The sequence below is a fragment of the Crassostrea angulata genome, chromosome 3 (assembly GCF_025612915.1).
Source record: "Crassostrea angulata isolate pt1a10 chromosome 3, ASM2561291v2, whole genome shotgun sequence".
Taxonomy (NCBI): Eukaryota; Metazoa; Mollusca; class Bivalvia; order Ostreida; family Ostreidae; genus Magallana; species Magallana angulata.
This window is the reverse complement of record NC_069113.1, coordinates 49,110,369-49,138,271: the sequence shown is the minus strand read 5'-3', so window position 1 is coordinate 49,138,271 and position 27,903 is coordinate 49,110,369. Positions and strand designations below refer to the sequence as shown.

The window sequence follows — 27,903 nt, the reverse complement described above, 5'->3', positions numbered from 1 at the left end:
CGGAATTTCCACGGAATAGTACATTTTTATTATTCTATTAAGTTCAATCTCATAATAAGAACGGAATGTTAAATGGATGGGGGTTTTTGGAATTAAAAAAAAACCGTTTATAGATATCATCATTCCTGGTACCACTGATGGTTTCCTGACAAAAGGATGAGTCTTTGCGCTCTTTATTCAATATTCACAGCGCTCATTTATATCCATGGTAATATTGAAATTTTAGAACCCATCAATATTTGACACTTAGAAATCGTGATTGAAAAAATCGAGCACGGTGTCCGATTTCTCCCAGAGAGAGGATGTCGTCTACATCACCTGTTTTAAAATAATGAGATATCGATCAAATACCCAACTCAAGGTAGTACTCCTGAAACTTGGAAATAGAATGTGAACAGAAGACGGAACGTTTCCGGAATGTGTGGCGACACGGTGTACGACTAATGAGTTGTGATAGAAATTCACGGTCCGTGCTCGATTTCACATCAAGTATTAAAGGTCTCTGATTGGAGGTCGGGGTAATTTTCATTTTTATCTTGAATATACTTGTTGATTGGATCTTGTTTCTCATTGTATCGATTAAAGGCAGGGAAAATCGCTGTAAAAGTGTGGGTAGTATATATACCGCCTTTTAATAGAAACTTGCCTGCCTCCAGACTTCATTCCCCCACGGGTAACGCTGCTCCGACAGGAAACCAGGCATTTTATCGCTAGGACAAATCTATTAGTCACTTTTGTAATAACAGTATTGACTTAAAACGAAAATCTGTGCGTCTCATTACATCCGGGAGATTTTTCTTCATGGAGTATTCTAAACACTAGGACCAATATTTACATTCTAATTGTAACCCGGTGAAAATTTGTTTAAGAGGGGCCATTGGTGTGGTTTAGTCTTAACCTGAAGATCGTTTATGATTTCAGTTTCAGGCACGATTATTACTAAATCAATCTATCTTCGCTGATAAAAGGATTCAACGTAAACAAGCGACTGACAAGACGCTCTCGACGAAGCCTTTTACAGGAGGGGTCATAATTCAAAAAATGGATGGAAAGTTGAGTGCGGACTTGTTGAAAGTTCACAATGCTAATATTCAAAATGAGAACACAAAAGGAAAGAGCACTATTGCATCTTCTGCCAGCAACATGAGTGGACCAACGACGACCAAACTAAGTATGAAAGACAGAGTTATGGGGGTCGGGGGAGGGGGGAGTCAAGACCGATCGGACAAACACTCCGAGAGTAGCAGCAAGATTTCCGGTGTTCCTGGAAACAGATTTGCAAGGATCCGGACAAAGTTAAGGTTACACACCCTACTTGGAGGTGCTTTATCCAAAAGGTCGGGTTCGGAAAAAGGAGGACCTACGCGTGTGTTGGAAAATACATACAAATTAGGCCCTGAAGATGGGACGAAATTCAACCAGCAGAAAGCAGAACAGATAATTCATAACGTCTTAAATATGTACTTGAAAGACAGAGTTTACGACGAGAAAAAGTTTCCGCAGTTGTGTAAAACCTTGTCGGACTTAATCAAGGAACGTGTCAAATTGTCCGGACTCCGGCGTTACAAGGTGGTAGCCTATGTGATGGTGTTCGAGAACAAGACCCAGGGAGTGCATTACACCAGTCGGAGTCTGTGGGAGACCAACCTGGACAACTTCGCTACCGTCACGTACAATGGAAGCGACTTCATTGCTATAGGAACAATTTTTGCTACTTACTATGAATGAAACTTCAAAGTGATTCGTTAATGTGACGACTCTTCGATCGAATGAATATTGTTATTGAGGAAAGCGCTTTTCTTCAATGGATTGGAATATTTTTTATGTGCTGCCTCCATTGCAAAGGTTAAAAGGATCGGTCCGTGTTGGGATTACACGTATCTATTTCATTTTTATTGATGTTTTTAGAGAGGTATAAACAACATTGTGCACTCTTATTCCACCCTAAAACCAAGCCCTTTGAAAGTGACATGTATATTATGTTCTCCGTCCCGAATGTAATTGCTGTTGAGATAATTTAAACCCTTGTCTGAGTTCGTTCCGACGGAAAATTGCACATAAATCATGGCGACAAGTTATCGAGTTTAATTTTTCTTGTGTATAGGAGTGATTGTAAAATCCTAATTTGTTTAAAAACGACTTAGCTTTGAATTTTTACTGCCTTGTCTGGATTGATCCTTTTAAACGTATATCTCTATATTGTTTATAAGTCTCCTTAGCAACGGCCCTTGGGAGAAAAGTAATGCGCCTTGCTCATCAAATTGTTTACTTAGAACTAAAATGTATACCTTTGTCCCTTTAAAATTCCTCAATGCCGAGCACACGTCCAGTTTGTTGATGTTTCAAATCATAGGTCGTTTTATTTTTTATTTCAAAAATATTTTTGTTATTTGCAAATCAATATTTGTACATGTTTTTGTTGATGTGCCCATTCAGTGGTTGTTTTATAAATCTGAACATTGCATTTAAAGCCTTTCTTCTGGGCTGAAGGACCGATGTCGATCAAAATGGCCTAATAATTAAATAAGTGCTATTCTTACAACTGTGATATCAATTCTCATATATTTATTTTTATTCCTGATGAATTTTTAGAAGTTGTTAATGTATGTTTACCAATTTTTCATGTCCGTTTCGAAGTAAAATTTGTAATTAAGTGGTCTTCTGAATTATTTTGAATTCACTGTACTAGAAATGATATTCTCATATATTTATTTTTATTTCTGATGAATTTTTAGAAGTTGTTAATGTATGTTTGCCAATTTTTCATGTCTTTCGAAGTAAAATTTGTAATTAAGCGATCTTTTGAATTATTTTGAATACACTGTACTAGAAATGATAATTTCTGAATATGATATTTCTTTCTAAAAGTGTATGCGTTCAAGAACGAATATTCTTCTGGAGTAAATGTAGATCAGTTTTTGTATGACAGAAGGGATTAAACAAATTAAACAAATGAACATGAATAGAACAACTCCTCAACAATTTCAAGTAAAGTTGGGGGAGTATGGAGTAAAACGCTTTTTAAACCATGTGCGCAGGCCTTCTATTGGCTGTTTTGTCACAAAGATTTACACTATTGTCCTTTCTGCTGACGCAGATTTTATAAGTAAAACGTCAGAAAGGACACTAGCGTAGCCACTGGTAACAATAGATGGTGTACAGTGCCCGTTAATACGTGATATAACGAATACCAAACATGGTGTTTAGTATTTGGTCGACATTTATTTTTCACCTATATATTCGGTTGATTTGAATATTTTTAAGACAGCATTTCAATTTAAATTTCGTTTTGATTTTATGGTTTTTCTAAAGCAAAGAAATTTCATTTATGTTTTTCTCATCTCATAAAATATGTTAACAAACAAAATCTTGATTTTGAATAATAAGTTTTCTAAAATCTTCTTTCTTGATCATTAGAGGACCAAACCAGTGATATTATTAGTATTTGTTGTAAAGAAGTTTATCGGCAATTGAAGAAAATATTTATTCATGCACTGTAAATACATAATAGTAAGTCTGTATGTGCAACTCTCAACATTATTATAAATGGCATATATATGTATTCTGTATTTGGTCAATTATCCGCTCTGGATAACTGTCATATTTAAAATTCTGAGTTTAGTGGTTGGGTGTAAATACAACGATTTGACAAAATATTGTTAATCCAGTAGATTCAAAATCTAGAATATGACATAAACATGTGTGATCTCGCCTGACTCATCTTAGACAGAATTCAGTGAAACTATATCTATTTATTTCTGAGCTCAGCGGGTAAGCAGTTACAACTTCTGTTTAAAAACAGGACTTTATTTTGGAATCCGCCCCAGAAGCAACAGAAGGGTCAGCGATGACGCCATACTATTTACAAAACTTCATCTTTTGCCGATTAAACCCTTGCCTACAGCACCAAATGGATCTACTTTTTTATTCTGCATATGAAATGAAATTGCATATAAATGCATGCATTGCACATGTATATGTATATAACTTTACATTCGCCGATAATTTAACTTGGGCCTGCTCAGTCAGTAAAATTTGTAAATCCCTCAACTCGGTTCTCAACTCAAATCCCTCGCAGAAAAGTGCATAAATTTGAGGTCATAACTCAGACTTGGGGCAGAGTATTGAACTGAGGAAAGTTGGTGACGGCGGGGCTAGTTCTTTGAGAATATTCTAACAGGTTATCACTATTAATATGATTTTGTCGGGTGGCGCCTTTGGTGTGGAGAAGAGCTCTCGAGCAGTGCGATGCGTTACTTGTTTAGATGCTATTAGCGCACGTTCTGAAAATGGCAATATTTACTACCAGATAAGGAAAACAAACGGAGATCGCAGTGAACGTTTAAATTATAAGCGATGTCCATTAGAATCCGAACAAACATTTACACAGGTATTGACTTTGCACTTCCTTCAATTATTCTGTAGATTTAAAGAGTTAATATAACAGTTCATTGTTTCCCGGGCGTAAACAGCGAAACTTTATTGGTTTCACGTAAAGAATTGTAATCAATACTTTTGTTTTCCATTTACAAACAAAGGGCTAAGATTTCTAAATCAGACAGAGCGCATTCTAGCTGCCAGTTGGTAATGACATGGTCATCAACAATCGCATAACAACGCTTGCCACCCTACAGAGTTAAGTTTTAATGGAGTTAGTTTTGATATGACGACTAGGAGCGATCACCTGGCCGGCCGCCGGAACAGCGTTACCTTTGCCATTAAAGATGAATCTTTCCGAGACCGTACTCCCAGTGTGGGTAGAAAGGACAACCAACAAAGTCGGAACTCCAGTCTAGGGAAAGGAAAAGCGGACGGCGGGTATTCGGACAGCAGTGGTTCGATTTCTATTCCAAAGAAGTTCCACAAGCTCAAAGCGCCATCACGACATCAGCCCGTAGAGACGACGAAAATCCCAAGTGGAGGATCACGGCCCCAGCATCAAAACGTAAACTACGAGAACACGTATAAGCTATCGCCAGATAGGGGAAAGTTTTTCGATTCTGTCAAAATCTCGCAAATCATAGAGAGTAGTTTGAATGAAAATCTCAAGGATTTACCTTACGATCACGACAAGTGCCCTGGACTCTGTACCTATCTCGCGGAAGTGATCAAAGATGATATCAAGGCATCTGGAGTGCAAAGATATAAACTGGTGACGAATGTCATACTTTTCGAGGACAAGAGACAGGGATTTCATTGGGGTAGTCGGTGCCTGTGGAACCCAAACTTTGACAATTTTGCCACCGCTTCTTACACTGGCCAAGGGTATAGAGCCGTGGGGGCTTGTTTTGCTTCATACTATGAATAGATATATAGATGGAATATGCAAGATAAATGCCAAAGAAATGAAATTCCTCGAGATCTCGTTTTATATACTCATCCTAAAAACGAAATGGTATATTAATGGGGAGTGAATTTACGAAACGGTTTTAAAACGTTCCTAACCTATAGATGTTTCTCATTTGCATGAACTTCCGGTCCAGCGCTATCTATACAAAATATGTAAACTCAGTATTTGCATCTCATATATATATAAACATCTGTACTTTTTTTCGTTAAATCATGCTTTTAGTTATTTGTTAAATTAACATAAATATTTGCATTCATTGTTTGTCTCCCTTTAATGCTATAATTACTGTCATGTTATAATTTTGAAATTTTAATAACGTTGCATTGAGTAAACATACATAGTATTGTATCGATTTAATGCAATTAAGCTTATTATACAGTGTATATATATATGCATGTATTTTAAAACATTAATAAATGAATACTGTTTGTTTTATGTCTAAATGTAAATGTCTTTATTACATCTTATTATCACACTATTGACCAATCGAAGCGAGCTAAACAGATGTTTAAACATGATCTTTACCCACCTTCCAAAAGCCAATACAATTTCGGTTTAATAGGTTTAAGTTTAAATTTTGTTTATAAATATAGATTCAATCATGAAATATTTACTTTTAGACATTGTTATTCCTATGACATTTACAATATATCATATTTGCACTCAGACTGACTCAGTGTATATTTCCCCTTATATTTGTATTGGAACTCTGCCTGTGACTTTCTATTTTCGATATCGCACTAAACCTTATCACGGCGTATGAACACAAGTAAATGTAATCACGCGTTTTGTATAGATTTATTATTGTACTATTAAATGAAGCGTTCAAACTTACATAACCAATTAAAAAAATACTTGGAAAAATACTTGTTAAATGATCATATACATGTATTCGTTGATAAAAAAAAAAGAAGTTTTTATGATAAAGTATCTGGCACTATATTTTAGACTCGGAAGCGAACTAAACTATGTTTTATGACTGCCCATCTATTATTCATATTTCTGACAAAAGAGCGTATATGATGGCTTTAAAGCGACGATACACAAATATTTCATACAAAACCTTACAATATCAGTAATGTTCAATTTTGTTCAATTGACGAATACCTTAACAAAAAATACAAAGATATCTAAAAAATATTTACATCTACCGAATAATTTCTCCTCTATTTATTAAGAAAACCCCTTTTGATCCACAGCTCTTTAGAAAAATCTACAACAGCCGAAACCTTCAGCAGCTAAAAAAAAATCACGGACTGCACGAAATAACTAGACAACGTCAAACTCCAATTCCCATAAAAGACGACTTGGCTATTTCTTTTGTCCAACCTACTGATGTACATTACAATAATTAAGTCACTTTACTTACTTTTTGTGATCATTTCATAAGTTTGTTTTAAGAATGATGTAATATAAAAAAAAAAGCTTTCTTTAATAATTCATGCTGGTTATAAAGGTAGTTTTCATTGCAAAAAAAAATACATAATCTGCTAACGCGGGTTATGCATTTTTTTCTGCAATGTCGCTACCTTCACATCCCGCATGAAACACCAAATAAATAAAGCATTTTATTGTTTAAAAAAACCTTTTTGATTAATTTTAATAACTTCAAAAGAAAGATGTAAATATAAACAATAAAATGCTTCCTTTGACGATTCGTCATGCGGTCACATAGCATCGTTTTTGAAAGAAGGCCAGACTTATTTGAAATCTTGGCAACAAGAATAACTTGAAGAACTAATTCGCTAATCTTGATTTGGGGGGGGGGGGGGGTGAAGTGTTTGTACCGAAAACTTATTTTAATGTTAATTTAATTCACTTAAGTTTTTATATGCTCTTGAAGAAAGTGTGCTGGGGAGCAACTTCTCCTAAATATCTATTTGTTAGTTTGCTTAGAGAGAAAGTGGGGGGGGGGGGGGGGGGGTTACAAATGTACGTGCTTGTGCGGACTATGAATGTAGCAATTATATACTGACCTAAACTAACACTAACCCCAACCTACTTTAACCTAACCCTAAACCTTATACTAACTAACCTTAACCAGTTAACCTAACCCTATACCCAACCCTAACCCTAATCATGACTAACCCTATCGTACCAGTAACTACTGTAACCTGTCACAACTACAATGTACATGAGAGTCTGTAAATCTGTCATTAACAAGCATATTGTAAGTGGCGTCGGAACCAATTTGAAAGGAGGGGGGCTAGACTTATAAAAAAAAATCTTGAAAAGCCAAAAAAAAAAAAAAGACTTTTTTTTATAGCAATTTAATTATTTTATATGACCAGAAATTAGTCCTGACTTTTAACTCATTTCATTTGTAACCAGTAACCATTAAAAATTGATGATAGCAGAAAGATTTGTGTAATTTACACATGGTGAAAAAGGAGTTTTTCTAATACCAAGTCGACCTCCTTCTGTCGCGTGACGAAGATAAAAAAAAGTTATCTTTCTTGGTTTATTGATTCTCGCGAGAATATTCGAGATTACTATTGGCGACCATAACATTGAAAATGGCGGATGGTAATGTTTTCTTTATAAACAAAATCTTTTTTAACGTAAATATGATATCATTTACTGCCATGATGTAGTTTCAACATTGTTGTATTAAGAAATATGCATAATGAATTATGCGAATGATTGTTTATATTTTACATTACAAAGGAATTGTGTGTTTAAATCTGTTTCGGCTTTTGTTACCCGAGTTTCCTCTCTATATTTAGACCAAGTTAACACAGGCTCAGTTGCAGGTGATTTGGAGTCAGGAACACCTGTACCACAGGAAGTACCAGAAAATGTACAGGTAACCATCAAAAAAGATTTTAAAATTACATTAAAGGTATCATACATGTAGTTACACTCCGTTCAAATTTGTCGAGTATTTCTGCCAATAAAAGTTTCACCCTTATTCTCCCTATGTCATACTTTCACTTTATTCTTTCTTTTTCAATGCTGTATTTTATGCTACTGTACATGAAAAAAGTTTTTAACCTCTGTGTGAATTTTTTAAAATTTTCTGTGACAAAACTTCGTACACAACACTTCATTGTTCACTTGATATGCAAGTTTTATATATATAATAATGTCAGTATGGTCACGACTCTGTTATCAGCGATTACATCGAAAATGAAGTCTTGGTTGTGTGTTTTAGTGTACCGGTAACAGCATTTCCAATGTAAAGAAATTAGGAGTTATGTTCCATAAGACAATTTCTAAAATGGGCAAAATACAAAACACATCAAAATTTACGTTTGGATGTGGAAAACTGTTCTAAACATTTTAGCCTCATGCCTACATGTATTTGTTTCATATTTTGCAATATATAGATTTACAATAGAAATAATACAACTCTGTGTAGATTTTTAAAAAATGCTTTTAATGATAAGTTTATTTGAAATTGTTGTGTACCTTACCTTGAGAGAATAATTGTTTAGGTGACGAATATCAAGCCAATTTAAGAGTTATTGTATATACATGTAAAATGACAATTATTTTTTTTTAAATTCTATGCTTTGCTCTGACCTGGACAATTCCAATAAATAGGAGATTTTTTGTTTTATAAGTATTTGAACATTTTATATTGTTGAACTGTTCATGAAAAACTATACTGTTATATGTTTTCTCATTCATTGGTCATGAAAATATTATGAAATTTTGAAGAAAAAAAGGGTTGTCTTTCTTTTTATAGGGAAAAAAATAAATTAAAATTAAAAAAAAATGAATATACATGTATTATAAATACTCTGTACTGTTTTTAGCTCACCGAGACGAAGTCAAGGAGAGCTTATGTTATACCCTCGGCGTCGGCGTCGGCGGTGGCGTCGGCGTCGGCGTCGGCGTCCGGACCTGGTTAAAGTTTTTGTTGCAGGTCCTGTATCTAAGCTATTACTTGTCCTATCTTCACCAAACTTGCATGGATGATGCATCTGGACCTACTTATGGACTTTAAAGTCTTGGATGCTGAATCTGGGTCCTAAATTTCAGATGCTGGAGGAGGTTAAGGTTGTTGGACCAGGTTAAAGTTTTTGTTGCAGGTGCCCTTTGATAGCAGTATCTTAGTTACTGCTGGTCTGTACTTCACCAAACTTGCATGGATGGTGTACCTTATGATACTGATGCACCAGACAGGCTTGAGTGCTGAATCTGAGCTATAGGTTTCGGATGCTGGAGGAGGTTAAGGTTTTTGGAGCAGGTTAAAGTTTTTGTTGCGGGTGCCCATTGATAGCAATATCTAAGTTACTACTGGTCCTAACTTCACCAAACTTGTATGGATGATGCGTCTTATGATACTGATGCACCTGACAAGCTTGAATGCTGAATCTGAGCAATAGGTTTCGGATGCTGGAAGAGGTTAAGGTTTTTAGAGCTGGTTAAAGTTTTTGTTGCAGGTGCCCTCTGATGATTAATCTTAGTTACTACTGGTCCTAACTTCACCAAACTTGTATGGATGGTGCGTCTTATGATACTGATGCACCTGACAAGCTTGAATGCTGAATCTGAGCAATAGGTTTCGGATGCTGGAAGAGGTTAAGGTTTTAAGAGCTGGTTAAGTTTTTGTTGCAGGTGCCCTCTGATGATTATATCTTAGTTACTACTGGTCCTAACTTTACCAAACTTGTATGGATGGTGCGTCTTATGATACTGATGCACCTGACAAGCTTGAATGCTGAATCTGAGCAATAGGTTTTGGATGCTGGAGGAGGTTAAGGTTTTAAGAGCTGGTTAGATAAAGTTTTTGAAACAGGTGCCCTCTGATGATGATATCTTAGTTATTACTTGTCCTTACTTCACCAGACTTCCATGGATGGTGTGTCTTATGATACTGATGCACCTGACAGGCTTGAATGCATAATCTGGTTTCGGATGCTGGATAAAGTTAAGTTTTTAGGAACAGGTCACATGTTTAATAGATGATAGTACTATTTCAAACTTGCATAGTTGATTTAACTGTAATATGAATGAATCGCAGAGGTAGCTTCAGATGCAGAGCTTGTTCTCCATTATCAAGGATGCTAAAAAATAAATCTTAGTTATTACTGGTCCTAACTTCACCAAACTTGAATGGATGGTGTGTCTTATGATACAGATGCACCTGACAGGCATGGATGCTGAATCTGAGCCATAGGTTGCGGATGCTGGAGGAAGTTAAGGTTTTAATTGCTAGTGCCCTCTGATGATGATATCTTAGTTATTACTGGTCCAAACATCACCAAAATTGCATGGATGATGCGTCTTATGATACAAATGCACCTGATGGGCTTGAATGCTGAATCTGAGCCATAGGTTTCGGATGCTGGATGAGGTTTACTTTTAAGGAACAGGTCACATGTTTTATAGATGATAGCTTGCATAGTTGATTTAACTTTATTATAAATTAAATGCAGAGGTTGCTTCAGAAGCAGAGCCTGATCTCCATTATCAAGGATGCTAAAGAAATCTCCTACCTCACTCAAACCAGCTCGATAGATAGATGTGTTTGATGATAAATGATATAACATGATTCCTATGATAAAGTATTGTATGATATGAAACAATATTGTTTGATATGATACAATATGATATCATATGTTATATTATAAAAAGTTATACGATACGATATGATATTGTATCAATTTTTTTGATATTTAATGATATGATTATGTATCATGATATTGTTATGTATAGTATTGTATATTATGATACAATATTGTATAATAATATATTGTATTTTTAATTTATTATTTTATCACATGATACAATTACATAAGATATTGCAAAATATTATATTGTATCCTATGATACAATATTGTATATTCTATAAAATTGTATCATACAATATTGTATAATATGATATTGGTTTCAGTAATATAAAATTATATCACATGAAATTGTATTATATGATATTGTAATATTATATAATATTGTATCATACGATATTGTATGATATGATATTGGTTTTTATGATATATTATCATATCACATGAAATTGTATTATATGATATTGTAATATATTTTAATGTGTCATATGATGCAATATGTATAATATAATAATGTATTTTATAATATTTTACCATATCACTTAATGTTGTATCATTTGATAAGATACAATGTTGGAATCAAATTATATTGTATTATATGATATAATATCATATAATGTATCAAATATGTTTCAGTGTCATTCAATACAATATCATTCTATATTATACAATATAATATCATGTTACAGTGTTATGATGTATTATGTAATATGATATTGTAATATGATACTATATTGTATTATATTTTATGATATTGTATTATGTGATCAAATACAATAAGGTATAACACAATACAATGTCATATCATACGTTACAATATCAAATCTCATTATTGTTTATTACGGTATTTTATTTATTATATGATATATATTATATTAGAAATATGACATGATGCAATATTTAATTTTATATCATTGTATTGATTAACATATGAACATATGATTATCATAAAAAAATTTATCAGATGATATACGATATTTTGTCAAAACAGAATCCATGAATATCCAAGATCATAAAGTATGATTTTCATATAAAATGATAAAGGTGGTCTTATGAAGGTGATGTCTCATAAGGGTGATGCTCCGTCTCGGTGAGCTTAGTAATCTATGATTACCTATGTTTTTTTTAGCCATACTAGAGTGATGTAGAGAAACAGCACAAAAGAAATGCGTACCCAGTAGTTATGAAAAATATTTTTAGCTTATTAAAAGAAATCAATTTTTTTATGCTTTTTATTTACCAGAAAATTATAACAAGTGAGAAAGAACTCCAAGAGAACCCCTCCAAGCGACCTCGAGTTGATCTCCAGTCTTTACCTACACGGGCCTACCTAGATACCACAGTGGTTCCTATTCTACTCAGTGGGATGTCTGTGTTAGCCAAGGAGAGGTAGACCAACACTTTGATAATACTGAAATACAGTTTATAGTTTAATTTATAATACATGCAAAAAAAAATTTAAAGAACCCAGGGAATGTTTAGATATTTTTAAACAGTATTTCTTTCTTTTCATTTACCTAAAAATCTGATTTAAAAATGACATCTTTTTAACTTATAAAACACACAAGAAGAATTGGTGATGCTTTGATTTTTTAACAGCTTTCATAGATGGACACCTGACATTAAAAATATTCTTTTTAGAATAAGATTATTCCATGTACTATAATAACTATTATTAAAGTACATGAAATTATTTTATGAAAAAAAAAATTAATTTCACTCAGGTGCCTGTGGTTTCATACTTTTACATTCCCCGGAGTTTCCCCGTTATTAGCTCACCTGAGCTGAAAGCTCAAGTGAGCTATTCTGATCACATTTTGTCCGTCGTCCGTCTGTCCATCCGTCTGTCCGTCTGTAAACTTTTTACATTTTGAACTTCTTCTCTAAAACCGCTTATCCAATTTCAACCAAATTTGGCACAAATCATCCTTATGGGAGGGCGAATATAAATTGCAGAAATAAAAGTTTGATCTGTATTCAAAGCGGAGAAAACCTTGAAACTGTAGAAAAAGGGGGGTGCATTTTTAAAAATCTTCTTCTCAAGAACTACCGAGGCAAATTCAACATAGTTTAGCATAAATTATCCTTATGGGAAGGAAAATATAAATTGCAAAAATTAAGTGGAAATTTTGTTTCAAATCTGAGTTATTACGAAAATAATAATAAAGGAAATGCGTGTTTCAATCAGTTTAATAGCTTCGGGTTCGGCATCCGGTAAAATGATTCCATACTTCTAAAACGAGGTTCTTTGTTTAAAGCAGCCATGACATTATACGAAAAAGGGTCGATCTGACTATGATGAATTTGCTTGTTGTGCAACAGTTCGCGTATGAAGGGAAATTTTGAAACATACAAAATATATTGGTGCCGATTTTGTGAAGTAAATTGAGGCTAAATATTTCAATGCGTTGACAGTTTTCACACATGACGTTGGTGTTAGCTTGTTCTGATTTTCGTTTCGTTCTCATTATGCTTTGTAACCTGGAAACTATCGTCTGTATTTCGTGATTTTTACGTATCAAATCAAACAGAGACTTCGGTAAATCAAACAGTTAACTGTTTACCTGCGCAAATTAAGCAAAATCGGATGTAGGGGACGGATACTGAAATACAATTCATTCTATCGGTAATTCGGCATTATCTTTTGCGTAATGGTACATGTAGATTAATGCAATAGGTTTTGTTGAGATGCTCGGCATTTTTTCGAGTTTATTCAGTTTAAATAGAGTTTGATATCGCTGACGGAAATATGTAGGTATATACATGTATATATATATGATTCATTTCGAAAAAATAAATTGTGTTCTTTATTTGTTATATATGTAGTGCATGTTTCTTGTGTTTAATTGTTTACAATTTCTATTTACTAACCATATTTGAGTGTTAAGCTTCGAATTATAAGCAAGATACAGCGATTTGCTCACAATTCTATGTTTGTACACAGATCTTAAAAACTAAAGCTTAAAAAAGTAAAATATTTGTCAATATTTATTAAGAAAATTTTCAAAGTCTGGTCTTCCAGAAACCAACTTTAACAACTTATTGTATTGTAAACTTAACCTTTTTAGCTCACCTGAGGGTGGGGCCACAATGGGGGGTCGAAGTTTAACAAATGAATATATAGAGTAAATCTTTAAAAATCTTCTCCTCAGAAACTAATTAGCCAGGAAAGCTGAAACTTGTGTGAAAGCATCATCAGGTAATGTAGATACAAATTTGTGAAAATCATGATCCCCGGAGGTAGGGTTGGGCCACAATGAAGGATCGAAGTTTTACATAGGAATATATAGAATAAATCTTTAAAAATCTTCTTCTCAGAAACTAATCGGCCAGGAAAGCTGACACTTGTGTGGAAGGATGTTCAGGTAGTGTAGATTCAAAGTTGTGAAAATCATGACCCCCGGGGTACGGTGAGGCCACAATGGGGGATCGAAGTTTAACATAGGAATATATAGAGTAAATCTTTAAAAATCTTCTTCTCAGAAACTAATCAGCCAGGAAAGCTGAAACTTGTGTGAAAGCATCCTCAGGTAGTTTAGATTCATAGTTGTGAAAATCATGGCCCCCGGGGGTAGGGTGGGGCCACAATGGGGGATCGAAGTTTAAAATAGGAATATATAGAGTAAATCTTTAAAAATCTTCTTCTTAGAAACTAATCAGCCAGGAAAGCTGACACTTTTGTGGATGCATCCTCAGGTAGTGTAAATTCATAGTTGTGAAAATCATGACCCCCGGGGGAAGGGTGGGGCCACAATGGGGGATCGAAGTTAAACATAGGAATATATAGAGTTAATCTTTAAAAATCTTCTTCTCAGAAACTAATCAGCCGGCAATGCTGAAACTTCTTTGGAAGCATCCTCAGGTAGTGTTGATTCAAAGTTGTGAAAATAATAACCCCTGGGGGTAGAATGGGGCCACAATGGGGGGTCGAAGTTTAACATATGATTAAATAGAGTAAATCTTTAAAAATCTTCTTCTCAGAAACTAATTAGCCAGGAAAGCTGAAACTTGTGTGGAAGCATCCTCAGGTAGTGTAGATTCAAATTTGTGAAAATCATAACCCTGGGGATAGGTTTGGGCCACAACGGGAGGTCGATGTTTTAGATAGGAATAAACAGAGTAAATCTTTAAAAATCTTCTTCTCAGAAACTAATCAGCCAGGAAAGCTGAAACGTGTGTGAAAGCATCCTCAGGTAGTGTAGATTCATGGTTGTGAAAATCATGATCCCCAGGGGTAGGGTGGGGCCACAATGGGGGGGTCAAAATTTAACAAAGGAATATATAGGGTAAATCTTTAAAAATCTTCTCAGAAACTAATCAGCCAGATGTTTCTTTATAATTGTTAAGACTTTGGCCCCAGGACAATTCTTTGGCCTCCCGAGAAGGTTCATAGTTTGATGTACGTTTATATCTAATATATAAACTATTGTTAAGGATCATTTTGAGAACTGCAATACTCAACATATGATAAGACTATAAAATCATCTTGTTAGAAAAGGGACTAATGATTATAAACATAAGAATATCCAGGGGAAAATGGATTTTATTTATACAGGATCTACCTGTATTATTGTACATTGTCCAGATAGTTTGTAGTATGACTCCATTAAGCTGATTTTATCATACCTATTGTTCCTCAGGTGAGCGATGTGGCCCATGGGCCTCTTGTTAATGTTCATATTTGGATTGGGTGGACCATCTGTTGACTATTTAAGAGCAAAAAAGTAATTAAGCTCTTATCATTTTGTGTTTAATATTGTGCACACTGCCACAATTGGACAGTGATACAATTCAGAATCATTGTTTACATTATGGTGGTGGATTAAAAAGAATGCTCTGAACATTTTAGTTTTGTTGAGTTGCCTCCCTTTTGGTATTGCATAGAAGTTCCTTTTAGTTGTGTTTTGTTTGTTAAAATACCTTAAAAAGGGTAAATTAATGTATAATGAATGATAACATTGTCCACAGCTACTTCTCGCATCTAGAAGAAATATGAAAAAATTTACTGGACTCTTTAAATCTGTGGTATTTATTTGATATTTCAATGTTGAAGAAGTATTTCAGAGTAACTGTACCATTTAAACGAAGTACTGATACTTAAACTTTTATCTTGAGAACTCAACTTACATCACACTTTGATGTTGGGATGAAAGGGCTATTTACAAGGATCCATTGAACAGTGTAGCTGCTGTTTTATGACTACTCACTGTCAGCCTGAGTAATAATTACATAGTGCATGTTCTCTACTGAAATACTTTTATAAAAATGCCCATATATGGATGAACAAATGAAGTTCTGTTCATTAGATACCCATTACCCATGGACATCAAAGGCAAGAAAGTCTTTATAAGCAAATTTTGATTGAAGAAAAATATTGAGACTCCAACCCCCCCCCCCCCCCCCCTTTTCCAACAATTTTTTAAAAAAATTGTTGGTGTCAATCTCATTATGATAAAATCGGATCCTTTCATCCCCTATAATAAATAAAACTCTACCGAAGCGGGTCAAAGGATCTGATTTAAATCACATTAAAAATATTGTTGTAATGTCTTGGTCTTTGTTATTATAACATATGCAAATTAATGGTATCATTTTTTTTTTCAGACCACCTAATCCTATTGAATACCTCGCAGCTTATTTATTGAAGAATAAGAATCAGTTTGAATGATGTAGGAATCTGGGAGGAGGATCTAGGTGGGGTGTTGGTCAATTCTCACTCTGTGAACTTGTTACAGTTTTCATGCATTCATCTGTTATTTGTGTCTCGACAGTATCATTTTATGTCAATGTAATAAACCTTTTAACATATAATAAAACTGATTTTGGTTTTATATTTTTGAAAAATCAGAAATAGATGGAAAAGGAAGGTGTATAGACACTGCCTGAGTGTTTATGTTGGAGACAAAGGAAGTCTTGTACATGTAAAAATGCTTGGTGTATTCTACTTATCCAATATTTGATATTAATATTATCATACTGTAGCTGATTTTTTTCTTCTTCTTGAGTTACATTAAAACCTGAATTGACACCATCTCCATACTTTTGATATCCATATAGTAAGGGTACCTTTGACAAAAATATGGTCACAACTCCCATCACTAAAGTAGTATGATCAGTATTTTGGGAATTCATTGCTGTTGCTAAACACTTATATTATGATAATTCTCTATGTAACTTTGAAGTCATTTAAGAAAAATATGATTAGAATAAAAATTTTATCGAAAGATTTCCCTATTAAGGAACATATAACAGCTAGGCATTTTCTTTTTTACCTCAATCTGGGCCCAAAAATTGCTTTTCCCGCAAAAATACGACAATCAGAAGTTTGTGAAGTAATTACAATTTCGTAATAAACTCATCTATTGCTATACATATATGCTATTTGACGTCTTTTTGTATGAAAGAAACGACCATAACGAACAATTTTACTGCCATAATGACGATCGTCAAAATATTTTTTTTTTTTGGTTTGTTTTTAACATACATACCGCCCTTTCAGAACACCTGCCGCTTTAGTCACATGATAAAAACAGACGCGAAATTCATTTTGCATAAAATAGTACGCAAAATAGAATTACAGACCCACGCAAAACAAATAATCGCTGCATGAGTATTTTTTTTCACGAATTTCAACTGATCTTTAATTTTTTTTTCTTTTGGTGGGGGAGGGGGTGCTTTGTTTTACTTTTTCAAAGCTCCCCCTTAGTGCTGGAAATTGATGAGAAATAACACAAAATCAACAAACCAGTATTCAACAAATTTCGACATCCTTTTTACAGCCAGGTGTAAGTTACACATTAGACCTACCCTTAATATTCCATAAAGTGTTGCCTAACTGCAATAACGTTGCACTCTCCAAATTTTTTATTTGCCGATTTTTTGACGATTTACCCCCACCCCCCAAAAAAATAAATTAAAAAGGTTGAGAATTATATTATTGAAGCTACGTGTAACTGTCTTAATGAGTTGCCTTATATAAGGATGCTGGATGGTTAACAAATTGCCCTCAGATGCACCTTAACTTATGAATATGAATTTTTTCGTCTTTAACTATTATTCAATTAATAAAAGAAAAACAACACAGTTTATATCTTTTTCAAATAAATTAAAAAATTCTTTTTTCCATAAAGTTATTATAGTTTAAAAATATAGAAAATACATTTTAGCTGTAAAATAAGCACTTCACGACCTTCATTGTCAAGAAATTATTTTAACAAACTTTGATATGAAAGAATTTTTTTTTAAACTAATTTATTTTGAGTAATAAAAAAAAGGAAAATATGGATACTGTAAAAACAAAGGTGGTCGTAATACAACTAAACATAACATAAATTTACATACAAGCATAACGTAAGCCATTATACATAAATGAACGGTCTTGCAAAGTTTAATCGTTCTAGTTTATATCTTTTAAGAGCTGACTAAAATACACATGTACAATTGCTATATTTTTGTCTAACACAAATAAATTGTGCATTCTTAAAATTTTTAAAATTAATGCTTATATGTAAGTCCTAAAATTAAAGTTAAATATTGAATCATAAGCTTTCAGCATTTATTTTCATCTTCAAAAAGTAATTAATGTAATGCTATATTTAGTGATATACTACCCCCACGGCTTCAAAAACACTCTCGTAACATTATGAAAACTCCCCAACAAAACATGCGAATTTGACTATATTTGGTCATTCTTTGGTTGTGCTTTTGTTGTTGCTTTCCAGGAGATTTGCTCTTCATTTCCTATTACGTCAACACATATCATCAATAGAATCGTCTCTCCAGTTACCAACTAATGGCAATGTGTGAAAAATCTTAAATGTTTACAATTTTCATATTGATCTAAAATGTGCTGCAGAAGAATCGAACACCTATTCATGTTGTTTACACTACGTGTAAACAAGCGACTTTCCCCTATCCTCTATCCTCCCCCCCCCCCCCCCCCAACACTGCCCACAATCACTGAGTAACTAGATAATAATGGTACTGCAGTCGTCTGCACACTTTCCCTTAATCCTCTCATCAACAATAATGACCGAATTTCTGTGACAGGTAACGACAGTTACCGTCCTGAAGAATTTTTGACGGTGCCAAACCATAACCACATCAGCACTAGTTGACAACTGCACTCGGCAATCCTCTGTAGACGCGTGAGGAGCGCATTTTGATGTTAACGTCTGCTTAAACTGACCGGGAAGGCGAATGTAAGTACGGCTGTACACGAATACTAGCGGATCAGAAGATAGTTCTTACAATACACCAGTTTCACCCATTTTTGCCCTCTTTGAGAAAAAGAAACTATCTTCCCAATGTAAATGTCTTATTTGCCATTTAAAGGTAAAAATGATTGCAAGTTTTTAATTCTAGTGCTCGACTGAATAATAGTAACTAATTTCTAATGACGTATTCATTAACAGTCAGATCAACTACATCTGTGTATTAAAAGTTCGTCAACTTGTTGAATTACTACGCAGGATGCCCAGTATAAAGGGTCGATCATTAAGACAAACCGTTCTTGAGGCCCATAGCACCTTAATTTTACAAAATTTTGAATCTTGTGTGTTTTAAATAATTTGCTAGTAGATTTTCAAAATATTAATGCAGCAAATCTCTATCGTAAACTACGAAAATACTAAAGATCAAAACCTACTCCATGTTGGTGCTCTCTTTGATGTCAATTGGCATAGGTATTAATTAAAGGGTTTTTATCAAAGGATGTGTCATGCATGTGGTCACGTGTTATTACGTACATTGTATATGCAGGTATACGCTTTGTGCGAGAATAGTATTTGTTGCAAAACAAGGAAAGAATTACGGAATAAGGAATCATTCTTTGAGTATTGTGAGGTGCTTTATTGGATTTGATCACGCTCCGACCGAAATAATCACCTCATAATATTCAAAGAATGATTTCTTATTACTTATATTTATATAATTATAAGCCATCGTACGATTAAATATTTAAATATAAAAAAGCAAACCCCGCTGGTGCCTCAATCTTGCGTCATTTGAAGTTATGGGTTATATACATACAAAATCGACACATAGTGTTACACAGGCAAAGACAATGGAAAATGTAAATATTTGTTAGAATTGAGTTTTATTACAATCATACTCATGTATCTATTATATTGCTTGTTACATGAATATTTACTTTGCGTTGATTTTACAAAAAGTCAATAATTTTAAAAACTTAGAGTACACTTATGGACATGTAATACATATATACTATATTAAAATATTACGAATATTCACCAGACATTATTATTCCAGGGCGGTATTGTCAAAGCCACGCTCACCGGTGTCTGATTTTATCTCATTACTTGAAGATTTGCGACAGAAACATTTCACCACGTGTTTTCTAAAGTGAGTATTGTATGTGACGTACACCACAGGTTTAATGAACGTTGTACACTGACACAGAAAGACGACCACGAAAACGATTTCGTCACTGATATCTGCATATCGATTCTTCAGGAAAATGTATGTGACGATCAGGTATGGGAGCCAAAGGAGAAAAAATAAAATCGTCATGAAGACGTATGTTTTCATGAGCAAGGAGTCATTTTTTGCCATGTGATACACTTTCTTCTGTCTGACAACTTGCTTTGGAGTTCCCTTCTGGACATTACTTTCTGTGTTTTCGTCATCAGAAGAGTCGTTACTGACGTAACCATCTTCTGTGTAGGTGAATTTTTTGCCGATGTTTGGTTTGACCGCTTTGGTTCCGGCGTTTTGGAATTTCAGCTGTTGGTTTTTGAGTCTTTGTGAGTAGGAATCGCCAATGGCTCTGTTGTTTCTCTCCACAATGAGGGCGCCATTGTCGTCCTCCCTTCGTTTGATTTTCCGTATCATTATGAAAATAAACAAATACAGTCCCAAGCATAAAGAAATCGGAATTCCGAAGCACATCACTGTCACAAAATTTGTTTCTCTGATGTTCTTCTCGTGATCCATAGCACATTGAAACTGACTGGAAAAGTAACTCACGGTCCCCCATCCAAAGTAAGGAAAGGCGGACATAACCCCGTCAAAGATCCAGATGGCTAGCATCATGATTAGAACGACACTGTTAATGAAGATTTCGGAATGTTTGGACGGGCGCAGAAACAGCAGGAACCGCTCAAAGGCCAACAGGACAAACGTGTGAGAGTTCAGATACAGATACATGGACATGATGTATTCCTGAACCTTGCAGACCTCAGTGGGCAAAATCCAACCGTCACTGAATAAAGAAACCACCGTCAACGACGACCACCCCAGAACGGCTATAATGTCGACCAATGCCAGGGACATGAGGAAATAGTGAGGTGGCTTTCGGAGGCGACTTCTTCTCACACACACAAAGAAGAGAAAGATGTTCAAGATCATCGACAAAGCGCCAACAATGGCTAACACAGTCCCCATACCGTATCGAAATCCTACGGACGCCATTTTCCTGTCGATTTTGTCAGTGTCAAAATATCAATTTGCTAAAACTTCTCCAATTGTTCACTGTTCTCAAGCATAACGATGTGCAGTTTTTCTTCTATTTACACTATAGTTTTCAAAAAATAATTATCACTTAGTATAGCAATTCAGGCATTTAAGCACCACTGGACGGTTTAAAACAACAATCATTTCCTTTCAATAAATGGGAGATAGAACCAGGGAATATAAGCTTTTATTCAATCAATTCAGTTTATTTGGGGGTAAAGTCACGTGTCCTAGATACAAAGGTTGCAGTAAATCCGACTTTACCTTTAAATCCAATTTACTTTTTCTTCTCCTCCTTTGGAATGTGTCCATACACGAAAACTACCCCGCTGAGAATAACGTACGCCATTAAAAAAAACCTTAGGCTAATACGTTAATAAAAGGACTATATATACAAACTTTTAAATTGCATGATCATTTCAAATTTTCAGAATAAACATGAATCTTGCATCATCACAAATCGATTAGATTGACTAGAGAGATAGTCATGTATAAGAATTTCGACCAAACTCGACAAACTGCATTGGATGCAGCGGACACAACTGAGTCAAAAGTTTCATTTCTCCTATAAATATTGGTATGTGCAATATCAAAACTTGTTTTGTCCAAATAATCTTTCAAGTATTTGCTGAATTCACATTCTATTTAAATATTTCTATTAATGTTCGTTCGAATTTTGAAAGTGCCACATCGATTTTCACTGGCTGATTAATTGTATATTGAAACAGTCTAAAGATATTCAACGATGTTCCATATCTGGACTATTTGCAAAACGGATAACAGTCTTAAGGTATGTTTTGCAAATCTTCCAGATTGTGAACATCGTTGAATTGATGTATTGCACATACAATGCGTTATCATGTACATCATGTCATAAAATAATTAGTTCTGGAACAATTAGTCAATATGAACAAAGTCAGCGCGCAAAAAAATATGATTGGTTATCTACAATCTTATATGTACTGTTCTATACGTTCTCTACCTATACGCAACCCGGAAAAAGTGTACACTGCATTAAATGGTCAAAATATATAGATGTGCATGTATATACAGAAAGAATGCTTGTCAGGATAATAGCATAGATGGAAATTGCTAAAGAAAATTTAGATAAAAGAAGAACTACCGGCTGTAAGAACTTGGTCCACATACCGCCTGATGTGGGAAGACACGGTTCTACAACCAATAAACGGCGAGGACATGACAGACAGGCGATAATTAGTAGAAGATGCATGATGCAGGTAGATCTTTACGTGTACTAAGTGCATTACGTGCTAGGATGGCCAGTTGTAGGTGTTTATTTATTAAGATGGGCAGCATCTGCACAAAACAATAACAACGTAAATCTGTAGACATTGATATAAATAATTTCTGGCCTCCCTTTGTGAAAAGATAAAAGTCAATCATCCGAGATTCTTTATGAAAACATCACAAAATATTAAACTCATTTGTACATGTATGTATAAATGATGAGGAATGGCGTTGTTTTTGGAGTGTCGTGGATGACTATTTGGTCAAATTTCCATTATGTTTCAGGGGGAGACAACTAGTTAATATCATTTATTGATATATATGCAAAGTCAGAATGTACAATTCAAATGGTAACTAAAATTATGCTCTTACTTTTAAGTGAAAGGACGAGTGTTTTCTGCATGTGCAATCTCTTCTGTCGAAGATAAAAAACACTTCTTATAAAACTGTCAAAATGATAATGTAAGGAAAAATATTTTGATAGATTGTATAATGATCACAAAAATAATAATGATAAGAGGTTATTTGTTCAAAGAGTTATATCTAAAATTAAGATTATCAGATACTTCAGCACACATGTCCCCACTTTACAGTTTTAGAATAAAAGTTATGCTTCTTGTTTGAACTGAAAATTTGCAAAAATGTTTGGATCAAATTCATACAATTTTATCAAATAAAAAGTTTAAATAAAGCTGAATCATTTATTTTTCAGACAGGCATTTTAAAACTAAGACAACTTATAGACTGTACTCGATTTAACGCCATTTTAGGACGTGTTCCAAATGTCCGCCTTGTTTCTCGGTCACTAGTCTCATTCTATCTCTGAAGTTCCTGATAACATTTTTACAAGAGTATTAGTAACAATACGAAAAATCTGTTTCCTTGAAAGATATTTCACATCTGGGCCCTTCTTTTTTCAAAACCTTTTTCACTAGGGTCGGCGATTTGCCATTCTCAAAGTATAGTTTTACAATATCAATATAGCGATCATTTTTATCATCAATTTTCAAATACCTGAATACATGACTTCTGATGATGTCATCAAAAATTATTCATGACATCAAAGTATGTTGTATTTACACTGTAATACATTTTTCCGGAACAAACGCTTTCAGATGCAGTTATTGTAAAGATAATATGTCATGTTTGTGCAAAGATATAGACATCCAAAGTTGGGACATGTTTATTGAAACACAATTAGCCAAATTTTTATATACATACAGCCTTTTACCAAAGAAAAAATATTCTGAATTTTTAAATTTAGATAATTTAAGAGTGACTTATGGGTCCAATGGGCCGGGTGCAGTTTAGTTAAAGGTTTATTTTGTTTACAGTATAAATTACAATGTTTATAATGCACACTGTCACTATAATAAACGATTACTTACTTATTATTCAAATCTTCAAAACAAAATTTGCCAGGTTATGGTCTATATACCACTTCAATCTTACTTTTGAGAAATCATTCACTGATCATGACAGCTTTGATTTCGTGTACACTTCAGCAAGATCAGACATTGATTAACAGAGTCTTTTGCCAGACATGACATAAGAATAATCTACGTGACATTGCCTTTCATATAACTCATGAACAAAACACGGGCAGATGGTCACGCTTCGTTGCCAGTGCCAGGAATGGGACTGTAGAATACAGCTAGCCATGTTCCTATTCAGTGATGCCGCCAACTAACACGTGGTTAAGGTCTTGTAGCAAAACCAGGAAGTGAGACATGAGAACTGAAGTCTCGGCTCAAATCACGACAACGGGACCCTCCCCGTAACTGACATTAACCCACATTTCCTCCTCATTTATATTCAGTTTATGTAGTAATTAAAACGGTGTTCATTATTTGATTGTTTCGTCGCCCTCCCGAAGGACGGATTCCTGTTGTTTCGTGGTTAACTATACGTTGGGTTGTTGTTATATTCATGACTTTCAGACTAACTTTCAAAATGATATTGAAGCTTCTGATTGCCATGCCGAATAGAGCAATATAAGTTTCATTTATTCATTATCACCAGGTTCTTTTTGTTTTTTTATATAAACTACTGGGTTTGGTTTTAGTAGGGTGGTAGTGGTGGATTTAGTAGGATAGTGGTGGTGGTTTTAGTAGGGTGGTGGTGGTTTTAATAGGATGCTAGTAGTGGTTTAAGTAGGATGGGTGGTGGTTGGGTGGTTTAAGTAGGATGATGGCGAGGTTTTAGTAGGATGGTGGCGAGGTTTTAGTAGGGTGGTGGCGTGGTTTTATCATGATCCATTCATGATATATGTCCAGGTACATGTTCTATGTAAGTTTTGTTCAGAAAGCATTCTATTTTTTTTTACAATGTTTTCCATTTCAGATGAAAAGAATTTGCTATATGCATACACATGTATGCTTAATTCACGATATTTTTCCTTTTCTTGTGAAATGAAAATACTGCAAGTATTTAAAAAGTAAATAACATATAAGGTTACATTAAATTTGAAGTTCTTACTCTATAGTAAATGAAAAATGCATGTGATATAAAATAGTATTTTATGTTATATAAAGGGATCCAATAAAATCCAAAACCCAATGATCTTTTATCCCAAGGTTTGCCTAAACTATAAACTGACAAAAAAAAATAAGATAAAACAACGCAATTTAGGGCATAGTAAGTATAAAGGCAACCATATAAATACTTTTTTTTTAGATAAAAGGCTTATTCATAATAAAAATAACAATTTTGTCAGAATCATGCTTAAAGTTCAATTTTAAATTTAAAACGAGAATCACTATATGAAGAGTCATTTAAAGCATGACTCGTTTCTCAAGATTAGGGATATTATGCACTTTAAAACAATGAAGTGAATTAGGAAAAAATTGTTTAATCAGAGTGGGTGTATTTAACTCCGTAAAACGTGTGAAAAAGTGTTGTTATGACTCATCTAAGTCAAGTTTATACACATAGAAATACTGCCAAGTCAACTCATTTGAATAAAGTTACACATACAGGCGTTAAAGAACACACATGGATTTTGGCGATCATTCATGCTTTGTTGTGACAAGTGATTGATCCGCCAGGTGAATCTCCGCTTCACGTTTCCAATTTCATGACACGGATTCAGGAACCACTTGCATTCATACCTTCATAGATGAAACCTTGAGTCACAGAACTTCAGATTTCCACGATTTACTCAAATTGTGGTTTCCGTAACAGACATTGCATCTCTAGTGCTGATGTACTGTTCTGTTTGAGGCAATGTAAGCAAGTGAAAGCACGAAGGTGTTTATTAGAATATCATATGTTGTGACAATGTTGTATAAAAATGTTACATATATGTATTTTTACTTGGTATATTTCATTATGATAAAAGTGACCATGCTTACTAGATGTACAAGTCCTCTGATAAATTAGAATCTAAAAAACCTGGATGTTAGAGCAATAGTATCATTCTACACATTATATAAATACAAATGTATTACATAGGTTGTTTGATCTTTGCAGCTTTGAAGTACATGTTACATGTACATATATACAACGTACAACTACACTTGTATACATGTAGCATTTACCCTACAGTTACATTGCAGCGCGGGTTTTATTATACTTTTCGGTTTCGTTTCAATCGTACAAGGATGAGTACATACGGATAACAGCACTTGTTTTTGAACGGAAAGGTCTATCTATACATACTCTTGCCCCCCCCCCTCTCTCTCTCTCTCTCTTTCTCTCTCTCTCTCTGTGCATGGTTTTCTTTCAAGGTTTTTCTATTCTGAATGAATGACTAATACTGTGTTAGGTTAATGGGACATACATGTTTCACGGTCATGCACACGGGCCAAACTGTAATAATACAAACGAATAGCGTTAACGACCGGGTCCCCGCGCTTGTAGCCCCAGACAGCTATCTGTGAGACAATTTGCTCCCAATTTGTCAGATTGCTGCTCATTTGCACTATATTACATGAGTGTTACGAATGTTGTTAGTTCCATCAAAATTATTACTTTGCCCACTTTACTTCATGCAATTCAAGCAGCTCATCGTCAACGCCAATTCTCCTCTTTCCAGAGGCTCATAACAATTGTTACGTCAAGAAGCAAGAGAAGAGGCAGACACAAAGACAATTTTAGAAGTATCAATATGCGCAAGTGGGTACATATATTGGATTTAATTACACATGCAATATATTGCTTCCGGTAGTCACATGACTCATTGTTTCCGGTAATTTACATGTGTTGTCTGGAAAATGCCAAGTAGGGGAAGTGAATTTGAGAATCTAGTATTAACACACACACGCTGCCTTCGTACTGCTTTAATTATCCATACATATCAGGGGAGACCTCGGTCAACAAACTATATTAATCGTCGCACTCTATTTCTGGCAGTAGCGGTCTGCAGAGGAATCAAAATATCCAGCTCGACACGGTTTAAATGTCAAGTTATTCAATTTGTACTCAAGATGATCGATTTTTATTGAAATAGAAGTACAAGTTGCATTATTTTTAAATTAATAAAACTATGTACTTTGTCCTTTGCCTGCAGAACTTGTGCAAGACGTTTAATGAAATTAAATATGTGCACCATTATACTTACTGATTGCGAATCAGATTCAGTTTGATTGGCATATGTAATATGCAATCAAATTCAGTGAACCAATCTGTAGTAATTAAACTTGCGACAACTAATTAATAATTTGTTTACCACAAAAATTATACTTTTAACAATTCAAGTGTCGACCAACCGTGTTCTGGTTCAATACATTTATGTGATGATTTTTTTTTCAAAAAAAAATTCAGCTGTAGATGATTTTTGAGAGAGAGAGAGAGAGAGAGAGAGAGAGAGAGAGAGAGAGAGAGAGAGAGAGAGAGAGAGAGAGAGAGAGAGAGAGAGAGAGAGAGAACTAGAAGCCAGGTGCCTGTGCTACAAGCATATACTTTTGTAATTTCTGTACCTTGATTTTAATGAAAAGAACTAGTATAGGCACTTTGCCTGCTGTTTAATCCGTATTCACTGTATATATACTTATATAAGTATATTGTGAATAAAATGCCTCTTAAACTAAACGAGAGAGAGCGAGCGAGAGAGAGAGAGAGAGAGAGAGAGAGAGAGAGAGAGAGAGAGAGAGAGAGAGAGAGATGGTTATTTTTTTTAAAATGACTTCCCGATTTTACTTTCTAATTTTACTTTGGTTCTCAGAATCCTCCAATAAGGACGCTGATCCATCTCTTTCTCGAGTGTTTGGTAGTCTATAAGTGTTATTTATTTCTTATTTACAGCTCAGAACAGACAAGTATGAAATTATTACAATAATGAGGAAAAGATATGCGAATGGATATTATAAGAAC

At 34.3% G+C, this 27,903-nt stretch overlaps 4 protein-coding genes and 1 long non-coding RNA gene across 5 annotated transcripts; 3 read left to right on the top strand and 2 right to left on the bottom strand.

Moving 5' to 3' along the window:
- Nucleotides 1–133: 133 nt before the first annotated feature.
- Nucleotides 134–2,982, top strand: LOC128177790 (dynein light chain Tctex-type 5-like). Its single transcript, XM_052844660.1, has one exon. The coding sequence runs from the start codon at nt 1,042–1,044 to the stop codon at nt 1,726–1,728; it is 687 nt and encodes a 228-aa protein (XP_052700620.1). The 5' UTR covers nt 134–1,041; the 3' UTR covers nt 1,729–2,982.
- Nucleotides 2,983–4,166: 1,184 nt separating this feature from the next.
- Nucleotides 4,167–5,825, top strand: LOC128177789 (dynein light chain Tctex-type protein 2B-like). Its single transcript, XM_052844659.1, has one exon. The coding sequence runs from the start codon at nt 4,664–4,666 to the stop codon at nt 5,306–5,308; it is 645 nt and encodes a 214-aa protein (XP_052700619.1). The 5' UTR covers nt 4,167–4,663; the 3' UTR covers nt 5,309–5,825.
- Nucleotides 5,826–7,803: 1,978 nt separating this feature from the next.
- LOC128178239 (protein dpy-30 homolog) lies at nt 7,804–16,685 on the top strand. The gene is made up of 4 exons (XM_052845319.1): nt 7,804–7,876; nt 8,077–8,156; nt 12,113–12,258; nt 16,474–16,685. The coding sequence occupies exons 1-4, from the start codon at nt 7,867–7,869 to the stop codon at nt 16,535–16,537; spliced, it is 300 nt and encodes a 99-aa protein (XP_052701279.1). The 5' UTR covers nt 7,804–7,866; the 3' UTR covers nt 16,538–16,685.
- On the bottom strand, nt 8,427–12,103 carry LOC128178240 (uncharacterized). The gene is made up of 2 exons (XR_008242929.1): nt 11,984–12,103; nt 8,427–9,101 (listed from the first exon to the last, which is right to left on the bottom strand). It is a non-coding gene; the product is annotated as an uncharacterized LOC128178240 (long non-coding RNA).
- Nucleotides 16,686–19,932: 3,247 nt separating the features above from the next.
- Nucleotides 19,933–21,581, bottom strand: LOC128178815 (melatonin receptor type 1B-like). The gene has a single exon (XM_052846179.1). The coding sequence runs from the start codon at nt 21,298–21,300 to the stop codon at nt 20,131–20,133; it is 1,170 nt and encodes a 389-aa protein (XP_052702139.1). The 5' UTR covers nt 21,301–21,581; the 3' UTR covers nt 19,933–20,130.
- Nucleotides 21,582–27,903: the final 6,322 nt, after the last annotated feature.